At 33.4% G+C, this 13,071-nt stretch overlaps 1 protein-coding gene across 5 annotated transcripts in view; it reads left to right on the top strand.

Moving 5' to 3' along the window:
• Positions 1 to 508: 508 nt before the first annotated feature.
• Positions 509 to 13,071, top strand: part of LOC149772950 (uncharacterized) — a 159,131-nt gene continuing 146,568 nt past the window's right edge. For 4 of the 5 annotated variants that reach the window (XM_089947074.1, XM_089947078.1, XM_089947077.1 and 1 more), the window contains exons 1-3: positions 509 to 601; positions 8,121 to 8,292; positions 10,635 to 10,676. In XM_089947074.1, the coding sequence (XP_089803200.1) occupies positions 8,220 to 8,292; positions 10,635 to 10,676 (115 nt within the window). In that variant the 5' untranslated portion in view covers positions 509 to 601; positions 8,121 to 8,219. The remainder of the gene's footprint in view (positions 602 to 8,120; positions 8,293 to 10,634; positions 10,677 to 13,071) is intronic. The other variant, XM_089947076.1, reaches the window with a different exon arrangement.

Genomic DNA, 13,071 nt, shown 5'->3' on the forward strand with positions numbered 1-13,071 from the left:
TATAAAAAATGCTTGTTAAAATGGTAGTTTGGTTAAATATTTTTATCTAAATATTTGTAACTACCATAAGGTAATCTATGTTCATCTGTCAGGTATAATTAATTACAAGGAATAGTGTCTGACGCCCTGATCTTAAGTCATATGACCAGAAATTACAATGTGCAATTACAAAAAAAAAAAAAAACGGACGTGAACATTTTACCAGTAGCCTAGTAGGTAGTACACATGCCCTCGCTTGTATTCAGTAAGGGAAGCAACTGTGTGAGGAAAATTGTGAATCAAGGAGAATAACTACTGTTGGTGTGCCAGTTATTTACTTACATTTATTTTGTGATCCTCTTGTGCAAAATTATCCGGTATTTAAAGTTATTTACATCAAAAACAATTAATTTTTTGATATTAGGATTCTTATTAAATACCATAAACATTTTATTTAATAGATTAGGCAGGTTTCGTTCAAACTATTTCGTTTCTTTAAAGAGCACTTTCTAATTTGCATTCAACCACACTTAAGAAAACAGGCTTCGCTATGTGGTCTGCTAAAAATGGATTAACTTGAACGATACGTTAGTATCTAAAATGGATTTACTCTTAACCTAAGGTTAGTAGACTCTTTGACGTCATTTATTAGTTGTAAATAATGCACAATTTGCTTCATTTATTTAGAAAATTGGATTTCAACACAAAGCGTATTTTTCTGGACAGAGATAAACCAAATTCTCTCCCTTTCTCTCCTCCGTAACATGTAGATTGACGCCGTCTCTTTGGAAACGCCACACTTTCGGAACTAAGATAATTTTTCATCGCAACACCTTGTTTTAACCTAGCACCTGGATTCCACATCTTACATGTATGCAAGAAATACTATTTCTACGATTGGCTTAAGATCATTTGGCACCATGTCAAATTCCCCCTTGACCCATTTGTTACATTTCAGATCAAAATTATTACCTTCATTTTAATATACCTTAATGGGCACTAGTGGGCTTACTTTTGACACTAGTTTGTTTTTCTATGTCGTTAGTAATATGTATCTATTAGTAAAAATGTGATATCAGCTGACAGTGTTCTGACAATGGAAAGGGCATGTCAAGGCATGTACACAAGAGCTGTGACAGTTATAGTGAATGTAAGGGTCTGGGTTATTTACTTGAACTGACTTTACTTACTTAGGGAGTGTTTATAGAAGTTCAGTATACATACGTGATGAAGATTTACTCTAAAGGCTATTCAATGAGCACACCATTGATGCACAATATACTGAGGTACTATATTGTAGTACAATATTATATTGATGCATGGGAGCTAAACAAGGTAACTCATGTAAAAATTGACTCACTCAGTACATAATAGAAATCTATTATATTAGCCTTTTACATAAAAATTTTTTTTTAATGAAAATAAGGAAGGTAGTATTGTTTTGAAGTTATAAAAGAGACAGATGATGATAATATGAAAGAACTTGTATGCTAGCAAAATATATTTTATTTGCAAATGACACTGATCTTTCTTTGTGTTGAATAATGATATAATTCATTTTTTATTTAGAAAGTTGAAATTTTTATTTACTTTAAGATCATGTGCAGTGACAGGGCATACAAATAAATAAAGTTTTATTTTGTGATCATTCCATGATTTCTATAATTAATCAGCTATTAGCAACAGGCAAGAAAATAGAAATTTTTTTGATTTCAGTCAATTATGGATTGATGCATTTTTACAGCATAATGTATATGCTCTCTCTCTCTCTCTCTCTCTCTCTCATCTACGGAGTGAATTAAAAGTCAGGATTGTTCCTTTGAGGGTTCAATTATGAAAATAGGGTGGGCTTAATATTTTCTTAAAAGGCATACTTTCTCAATTGCTCCTTTCTTTGCTTCTTTCTTTTTTGACAAGCAATAAAATTGGACAGTGGGTAAGGGTCATCTGAAATATGCCTGTCACCTCCCTCTCACCCCTACCCCAACATCAGGATATGTACACTTTAATAATTCACAATACACTCTCCTATATATAACTCTACCGAACTATATTTTTTATTCTTCCCTTGTCAACAAAAGGAATAAAAGGAATTGATCTGGATTTCTTTTCTTTTTTTTTTTTAAAGTATTCCACTGGTTGATAAAGTAATTATGAGCTCATTATTTGTCACCCAATATAAATTTTGTTTAAAACCATACCTCTGCGCAAATGTCATGTTTAATCAATGTCTTGTGCATGATACACATTCCAGTTCTTGGTTTTATCACTCCAATGTTTAACTCACTGTTTTCTCACCTGTCAGTGTTATTTAGCTTGTATTTGAAAGCAAATAACTCACATACTGATGGTAATTAGGTATATTTTGTTAAGTTTAATATGAGTATTGAAACCTGAGGGGTTCTTGACACAGTATAATTATGAGGAAAAGAAGATTTTATTAAATTGTTTCATTATGAATAGCATGCACTGTAATTAGATTGTTGAATTGCTAGCTTAAATGTGTTTCCAGTTGGTTGATAGTCTGTTTATCAGTGATGACTCTAGAACATTTTCCCTCCAGGCTAAAACAAAGAATTTAAAAAAATTTAAAAAATTAAAAAAAGACCTGAAATTGATTTGTGCATCTAATTAATTGAACCGGTTTTGCCCAGTACTTGAGGCACTTAGTATACTATTTATACTAATCATTATATATTATATTATATATAGTGTTTTTTTTAATATATAACAAAGCAACCTACCTACCTACCCTAATTTTAAAACCAGTGCAATAGGAAATTCATATGTTTTTGTTATAATTGGAACATTGAATATCATGACTATAATTTAACTGTTTAGTAGAATGCACTGTAATTGGACTGTTGAAAAGCACACTGTAAATGGACTGTTAAATAGCATGTGCTGTAATTGGACTGTTGAAAAACATACACTGTAATTGGACTGCTGAATAGCATACTCTGTTGTTGGACTGTTGAATAGTATACATTGTAATTGGACTGTTGAAATGCAAAAACTGTAATTGGACTGTTGAATAGCCAAAAATGTAATCAGACTGTTGAATAGCACACACTGTAAATGGACAGTTGAATAGCAAACAGTGTAATTGGACTATTGAATAGCAAAGACTGTAATTTGACTGTTGAATAGCAAAAACTGTAATTGGACTGCTGAATAGCCAAAACTGTAATTGGACTGTTGAATAGCCAAAACTGTAATTGGACTGTTGAATAGCAAAGACTGTAATTGGACTGTTGAATAGCCAAAACTGTAATTGGACTGTTGAACAGCAAAGCCTAGCTAGTAGATCCAAATCGGAGTTGTGGCCCATTGTGAGTACAGCACCATCTAGACTAATGTAGGTCATTGTGACCTAAAGTGTGAGATTGCATTGTTCTGAATTGGTCATTAATATTGCATAATGCCAATGAGTTGCAATATCTACTTATGTATCCCCCCTTATTGCTCCTTTTACATTTTTGCACATGAAGCTTCAAAGTCAGATTTGTATATAAAACGTATAGAATTCCTCTACCTCTTTTGCAAGAAATTGGCCTATATAACTGCATAATTGATAAGATTTCATCTTTAGTCCATGTGCAACTGTTTAGCTTAAACATAAAATCAAATCTAATATCTTTCCTCATTATCTACAACTAGCTATTCCACCTATATAATTGCTTATAGGTAAATGATTGATCATTTTTTTCCCAGTAGGTTTTACTTTGTATTTGCAATAGCTGTGTATTCAGGGAAACACAATAATCCTTTATACTCCCATAATTATAAATTTTTATAACATTATTACACTCTGAGTATGGGATGTATACCCATATTATCACAGAACATAAAATATACATATTTGATACACACTTGAAGCCTTCTGTTAATTACAGCTTAACCTGTCCTGTCTGGCTCATTAGTATACCTTCTACAAAGTACTCACTTTTAAGCTGCAGTCATCAGCAAACAACATAGACCTGCTCTGATATTGCATAATGTACTGGCAGATCATGGTCAGTTTTGTTTGTTCAGTTTGATTAGTTTTGATATACTTCGTAGATCCATATATGCCAATGCACTGGCAGATCATGGTCAGTTTTGATATACTTCGTAGATCCATATATGCCAATGCATTATGCAGTGGCATGTCTGTGTCTCTGTAGTTGGATCTGACCTAGTTATTCAAGAATTTTTACACAGTATTCCAGGTAAATAATCGGATTGTACAATTTCACTACCATACATTTTAGAAAGAAATAACTCCAAGCATCTTTAAGATACAGATCAGCTGACTTTGATCTCCCTGTGAATTTTTGTAGCATTGGGGTTAGCCCATAATTGCATCATACAATATTTTCAAACATGTGCATTATCATAAAAAAGTGAAGAAAAGAATTAATAAAATATATAAGAAGGAACATATATTTACAAAGTATTCTTTATTTCCATAATTTATTTAGTGTACTTTTTCATACAAAAGCTAATTTACTGTCTTTCAGTTTAAGTAATATCTTTCTTTTCTTCACTACCGCATATCTCTTTACTGTCACAGTTAAGTCAAAGTCCTTTATGTAAAGTCTGCTATGCCAATGATTGTAACATAATGGAGCACCTTGTTGCAGCATTTTCCTCAACTCATGAATGATCCAGTGTTGAAAGCTTAAAGAGATCTAAAGCATTATGAAAGACTTTCTTTTGTATTTTGCTTTAGTTATCTGATGTCTCATGCCAACAAGTTATAATGGTACCCTTCAAGACTGGATTACACATTATTTTGTTTTACTTTATTTTTTTCTGGATGTTACATGCAGGCAAGTTAAGGTAGCCTTCAAGATTGGATTATTATTTTCTTTTACTTTATTTATTTTCTGGATGTCGTATGCAGACAAGTTATGGTACCCTTCAAGACTGGCTTACACATATTATCTTGTTTTACTTTGTGTTTTTTCTGGATGTCACATGCAGGCAATTTATGGTACTCACCAGGACTCAAATTTCACATATCTTGTGTATTTTGCTTTGGATACTTTCCTGATGCCATTTACTTTGGATACTTTCCTGATGCCATTTGCTTTGGATACTTTCCTGATGCCATTTACTTTATATACATGTACTTTCTTGATATCACATGCTGGCAAGTTATGGTGCACTTCAAGACTAGATTACATATATTTTCTTCAACATCTTACATTATACACTTTTCTTGATATCACATTCAAAAAATTGTGGCCTAAGTAAAATTTCAGTTGCTGTTTAAAAAAATATTTATAATAAACCTGCTGGTAAATGTTTGTTGACATATTTTCATATTTCATTTTATATTTCTGTTTGATTAAGAACACAAAAATGTCAATGAAAATCACATTAAATAATATGCAAAGGCTTGCATGTTCATTGGTTGGTTTTTAATGGCACCACCTGTTAATTGGTTGTATTCTAATTGCACTCTGTGTTCATTGGTTAGTTTTTAATGACCCTTTGTTTTCATTGGTTAGTTTTTAATGGCACTTTCAGCACTTTATTGACTATAACATTCCAAGGAAATGGGAGCTTTGTGCCATTCCCAAGGACACTCCAGGGAAGCTGACCAATGCTTGCCTCGGTGGGTTTCAAACTCATTACCCTTGGACTACATGTCCAATGCTCTACCAACAGAGCTACAATGGCTTTCCAGAAGGCATGCATGTACCTGATTTAATTGACAATCTACCATATATAGCCAAATGTTGTCCCAATTTATTCACAGGCTTCTTTCCTTCCTTCTCCGGTTTTAGTTGAGCACACACACACATGAAAGCAAGCATATCCATTAACAGAAGAAAATCTAAGATATTTAGTTTGTATAATTCAAATGTATATTAACAGTGAGATAAATATTTCTTCAGAGTTAAAGGCAGAACACAAAGATGTGGTTTTATATGGCATGTAAGAACATGCTAGTGAAGGCTCTTTATATATTGTGTTTTATATTACCATAGACAGCTTTGGAATTTGTCCAAAGTAGTTAAAGGAAGTTCTTTTAATGTTACTAGATCAGCTGCAATATTTTATCCAGGGATACAATCTCAACAAATAGCTGACAAAAGAAGACAACACCCTCAATAAAATTGACTATGCACAAATTTGCATAATGTAGGTTTTAGGTATTGTATTTACATGTAATTGTTAATAAATTGAGTCCAACTACAATCTTACAACAGTATATACCCCTGATTGATCTGCTGTTGCATAATGTGGTGGCAGATCAAAGAAGTATTGTTTGTTCTACTGAGTACTCTTGACAAACTCGATAGACCCATATCTCCTGGGACAATTATGCCATGACAGATCAAGTTCTGTGCAGTTTGCAGTGGTCTCATCTTATAAGCAAGACAAATGCCAATTATGCTTACAGTAAAGGTGTTCTTGTATTCTAAAGAAAGAAAGGTTTCTTACATCCTGTAGTAATCACCAGTATGTCATAGTTAATTTGAGCAGCAGCAATTCTCTGTGTGTGTACAATCAAGAAATATGCATTCAGTGTATATTAATGTTTGAGTACCATCAATAAATGTACAGGTACAGTCTATATTGATATTTGTGTACAATTAATTAATATACAAGTACAATCTATATTTTATATATTAATATTTGGGTACAATTAATAAATATACAAGTACAGTCTATATTAATATTTGGGTACAATTAATAAATATACAGGTACCATCTGTATAAATGCTTGGGCACAATCAGTAGACATGTACAGTCAGTAGTATTGTCTGAGTACAATTAATACAGGGACTGTCTGTATTAATGTTCTGGTACAATCAATAAATGCTCAGGTACAGTCTATATTTATCCTATGACTTCTTCAGAGAGATAATAGTTATTGATTAATCCAGGTAAGTCAGTAGTGCGGTTATACACATTTATGTATGGAATCATAATTAATATGTATCTTTATTGCTGATGTTACTTAAACTGAATCGGGGGCACCGAGTGGCTGAGTGGTCTAAAGCGCTCTCCATTACAGATCACTGCCATCTCACCTCTGTCTGTGTCAGTTCGAGTCTCGGATTCAGCCAATGTGGGTATGTGAGAAAGCTTGCCAGTAGCTTCTCGTGGGTCGTCGGTGGTTCTTTCCAGGGTTTTCCCGGGTTCTTCCTCCACCATTAATACTGGCAGCCGTGTATAGCCTGTTGTGTGCTGAAAAATGGCGTTAAACCCCATAACAACAGCAACAACAACTTAAACTGAATCACAATTGCATTTATTTTCCTCCAAAAGAATACTACTCCGGTGGACTATTGGTTAAAGTGTCCGCCTTGGATGTGGGAGGTCATGGGTTTGATTCCTGTCCAAGTCATATCAGAGACTTACAAAAATGGTACTAACAGCTGCCTCACTTGGCGCTCAGCATTAAGAGGTTAGTGTTAGGACTGGTCGGCTTGGTGTGAAGATAGAGTGACTGGGTGGGACATAATGTTACATGTCTGTGGCATGATGCCCCAGTGCTAGACATCACTATAAACTGTCACACTGCAGACATCTTACCGATATGACTGAAACATTGTTAAAGCTAGATTAAAATCCAAATCACACACACACGCACACATCCTCCAAAAGAAATTCTTTAATAGTGTAGCATGCATTATTTCATTTCTCTAAGTGAACTTATTAAAGTGTACTGTCTCTGTAACACAGTGCAGTGGAGACATATACATAACCTATATTATAAGTGAGGGAGCCTTATAACAAGGGATGTGCCAATCAGACTTTGTCATTATGGTGCATACAGACAGAAAAATAAGCTATTTAATGCTGTGGTATTCCATTTTATTTTGTTCTCATTACCTTTGAATTTATAAAAAAAAAATTAAATAATTTAGGCAGCATTGACAAAACAAAAATAAATAATTTAATGGGATTCAAGACCATACCCAAGTTATAAAGGGGGGTGCAGGTATACTAAAGGGTTTTATAATGAGGGATGACTATAAACATAGTAGACATGACTATAATTCCTTTTTTCAAGCTGTTGATAAAAGTAAAGTCAGGTTTATATTAAAAATATTATTCTATATTCTACTGAAGTTTTGTTTTCAGGCAAACGAAAGATCAATTCAAGATGTTACATTAACAATATTGTTTATTTCCAGAAGTAATGCAGAAACTTGAAGATATTGCAGCTGCTGGCTTGATCTCTGACTCCTGACCCTTGACCCGTCATATTGGATATCTAACATCCAGATTTCACAATGGCATATTTGGGAAGATACAGTGAAGACTTTGAATTGGATGATGATGGCATTCTGCAGGACAGTGGTCAGTGTAAGTTGCTTTTTAGGACTAGAAAATAATCCATTAGTTTAGCCCATGGTCAGTGCAGTAATATAAATCTTTTAGATTTGGTGGTCAGTTGTAATACTAGTCATTGATATTGGATTCATTGGTAATACAGTGGTCCCACACTAGCAGTATTATGATTTCCCAAACTAGTAATACAATATTCCCTCATTAGTAATACAGTATTGATCAACTGGTAATACAGTAGTCCCTTACTATCATTATCTTGGTCTCTCACTTCCAGTGCAATGGTTTCTGGTATGGCCCTGCATCTATCATGCAGTTTGTCAGTTGCCTGTCAAAAGTTGTCTGTTGCCAGTCTGAAGACCATACTTCTGATCTGACCTTTCCATCAAACTTGGAATGTAGGTCTGTATCATCACAACCTTGGGCTGAGGTCAATAATGAGCCAAATCAATGCAGATTAATGAGCTAATTTTGTACTTGATTGGTCATCTGGAGCCATATTTTTGATCCAGTCTTGATCACACTTGGAATAAACGCTTATGTCATTAAAATCTCATACAAGTTTGATAACGAGTGAAATCTTGCATCTGATTGGCTCAGCTTGTTACAAGCTTGAATGTGTAATTCTGATCCATTTGTGATTAAAATAGGAATGTGGGTATTTATCATCAAGGTCTTGGGCAAATTGGAAAATAAGCAGAATCAGTGCATATTAATGAGGTGATCATACAACTAATTGACAAGCTGGTAACCACTCTTGAAAACCATATTTCTGTTGGGTTTGTCATTATCAAGACCATGAATGACTTAGATTTATTGTTAGAAGTAATTTTAAGAATTTGTTTCAGAATCTAGTTTAACTAGGTACAGTCAGCATTATATAAAGTCTCAGAGATTGTTTACATATATAGCACTTAGGCCTCTTGTAATGAGCCCACTCTAACCAGGAGAAATGTAACACAATTTATGTATGTATGTATGTATGTATGTATGTATGTGTGTGTGTGTGTGTGTGTGTGTGTGTGTGTGTGTGTGTGTGTATGTATGTATGTATGTGTGTATATGTATGTATGTATGTATGGATGGATGGATGCATGCATGCATGTATGTATGTATGTATTAGTAGTTAAGGGATCCACCCTCAGCTTACATTGAAGAAAATACGGTATGTGTGCCATTTCCTATCATGGCTTTGTGCATATGACCATCTGCCAAAAATCAGCCTTAGGTCATACTAAAAGGATATACAACTTTCTGATCAGCAACAGTGATGCCTAATATAGAGTTAAATCTGTTTTAGCATCCACTGACCACTTGCATATCAGGTCCACCAGTGCATTAAGGCCTTGTTCATAGTGTTTATTTATACATATGTATGCACATACATGTATTTACTTGATACATGTATAAAGACCACCAAGTTTATCTCATAACAAGACCAATTCTGTATGTGGTTTTTATTCATCAGTTTGACTTTACATATATACAGATGTACTCTGTGCACAAATGTTCCAGTAATTTGTCTGTATGGACTTCACATGGACACAAATATATCTGCATGTTGTCAGTATTTACTGTATCTTCATACAGATATTATGGTCTGTTGCCTGTATTTACTTTATCATCATACAAATGAACCAGTCTGTTGTCAGTATTGACATTATCTGTATACATATATACCAGTCTGTTGGCAGTAATGACTTTGCATGTAAACTAATGGACCATTCTATTTTCAGCATCAATCTGTATGCAATGCACCATTCTGTTGTCAATATTGACTTAATCTGGACGCAAATGTACCAGTCTCTTTCCATATTGACTTTACCTGTATAGAAATGTACCAGTCTCTTGTCAGTATGACTTTATCTGGTGTACCAGTCTGTATACAGATGTATAACAGTCAGTTGTCATTACTGACTTTACATGTATACAAATGTATCATTCTGTTGGTATAAATGATCTACCCCCACCCCTTTTCCTTGACATCTGTCAGGACCAAGGTATCCTGGTCCCGTAAGTTTTCCTCTGTCTTTGCATTATATTGCAAGTGTTTCAACCCCAAAGCTACAGTCAAGGATGCAGTTTTGTTTGTAGGGTGGTTTGAAATTGTTCAACAATAAGTGAAATTTATTATGTAATGTTTAGGATCTACTTTATATGAACAGATCTTTTGTAATTACTAGGATAGCATTGAGCAGACTTTTACAAAGCCTTACTGTGTTTGAAAAATTAGGAGTAGGAACTGCAATAGACTGCTGCATTAGGTGTAACTCACACATTTATAATCAGCGTGATTTTTAATTTCCAAATGTATTGAATATGTTTAATTGCTATACTCTCTTGCTCCGTATCATTTTCAGACTCCCACTGGACAGATATATTCATAAATCCAACAGACTCTTGTAAGTTTACACCCAAATCCCTTTTCATTGGCTATGGATTGCACAATAATTGTTTTCAGTTGATTGGGCTGGCTTTGATGTTGTGAAGTTTGGTATTCAGTTTTTTAATCCAGTTTTTTCCCCATGCTAGCTTATTTTGTTTTCCATTTAAATAATATTTTTATATTTTCAATTTTCTTTTGCATATATTTAATAGTTATTGTAGTAGAATGCAATGCTTCACTGCTTCTCCTGGGTACCAATGAGCAATCGTTTTATTTCTAAGGTTACTGGGTTTGAAGTATCTGGCGGAAATGCACTTTTGGGTTATATGGTTTTTTAAGACAGTGGTGTCCAGTGTCATTTATAATAAAAGAAAAGGTATTGGATCCTTTTTTACCATGTATAATTGAGTACAAACTGATATATATATATATATATATATATATATATATATATATATATATAAACAACTGATTGTGTAGTATACTAGCATTTTACTTCCATGTTCCTATCATCATAAAATAGACAGGTACTTACACAGCTAAGGTAACTGATGCTAAATCCAATATAGTTTTGATCTAACTTATTTTTCTTACAAGTTCTAAATATATACACAGGATACATATAGTTTCATTTTGTGAATGATGTCATTGATTCCAAAAAACACCTAATCAAGAGTGCAACTGGACAATGAAGCACATCATACCTTAGGTATATAGAGTACTATTTTGTATTGTAGAAATAATTGTTAGTGAAAAGTGATATAGCTCAGGGACACTTATATACAGTAATATAGACCCTGTACCATTATAGAATTAGAGGGTGTACACAACACTTACATGATATAGGAATATAGACCCTATACCATTATAGAATTAGAGGGTGTACATAATACTTACATGATATAGGAATATAGACCCTATTCCATTTTATAATTAGCGGGTGTACACAATACTTACAAAATATAGGAATATAGACCCTATACCATTTTATAATTGGAGGGTGTACACAGTACTTATATGATATAGGAATATAGACCCTATACCATTTTATAATTCGAGGGTGTACACAGTACTTACATGATATAGGAATATAGACCCTATACCATTTCATAATTGGAGGGTGTACACAATACTTACATGATATAGGAATATAGACCCTATACCATTTTATAGTTAGAGGGCGTACACAATACTTACATGATATAGGAATATAGACCCTATACCATTTTATAATTAGAGGGTGTACACAACACTTACATGATATAGGAATATAGACTCTGTACCATTATAGGATTATAGGGCGTACACGATACTTACATGATATAGGAATATAGACCCTATGCCATTTTATAATTAGAGGGTGTACACAGTACTTATATGATATAGGAATATAGACCCTATACCATTTTATAATTGGATGGTGTACACAGTACTTACATGATATAGGAATATAGACCCTATACCATTTCATAATTCGAGGGTGTACACAATACTTACATGATATAGGAATATAGACCTTATACCATTTTATAGTTAGAGGGTGTACACAATACTTACATGATATAGGAATATAGACCCTATACCATTTTATAATTAGAGGGTGTACACAATATTTACATGATATAGGAATATAGACCCTATACCATTTTATAATTGGAGGGTGTACACAACACTTACATGATATAGGAATATAGACCCTATACCATTATAGGATTAGAGGGCGTACACAATACTTACATGATATAGGAATATACACCCTATACCATTTTATAATTAGAGGGTGTACACAACACTTACATGATATAGGAATATAGACCCTGTACCATTATAGGATTATAGGGTGTACACAATACTTACATGATATAGGAATATAGACCCTATACCATTTTATAATTAGAGGGTGTACACAATATTTACATGATATAGGAATATAGACCCTATACCATTTTATAATTGGAGGGTGTACACAACACTTACATGATATAGGAATATAGACCCTATATCATTATAGGATTAGAGGGCGTACACAATACTTACATGATATAGGAATATACACCCTATACCATTTTATAATTAGAGGGTGTACACAACACTTACATGATATAGGAATATAGACCCTGTACCATTATAGGATTATAGGGCGTACACAATACTTACATGATATAGGAATATAGACCCTATACCATTTTATAATTAGAGGGTGTACACAATACTTACATGATTTAGGAATATAGATCCAATACCATTTTATAATTAGAGGGTGTACACAATACTTGCATGATTTATTGATTTACATTTACGGTTTTGCTGCAGCATTTAGTTTCATTGCATATAAAAGTAGGGATTTTATTTTTGTACAGAAATAATCAAAATATGATAGTTGGTCTTTCGTTTGGATATCTTTTCACAAT

The sequence above is a fragment of the Sinohyriopsis cumingii genome, unplaced genomic scaffold, assembly GCF_028554795.1.
Source record: "Sinohyriopsis cumingii isolate HCF-2022 unplaced genomic scaffold, ASM2855479v2 utg000957l, whole genome shotgun sequence".
NCBI lineage: Eukaryota > Metazoa > Mollusca > Bivalvia > Unionida > Unionidae > Sinohyriopsis > Sinohyriopsis cumingii.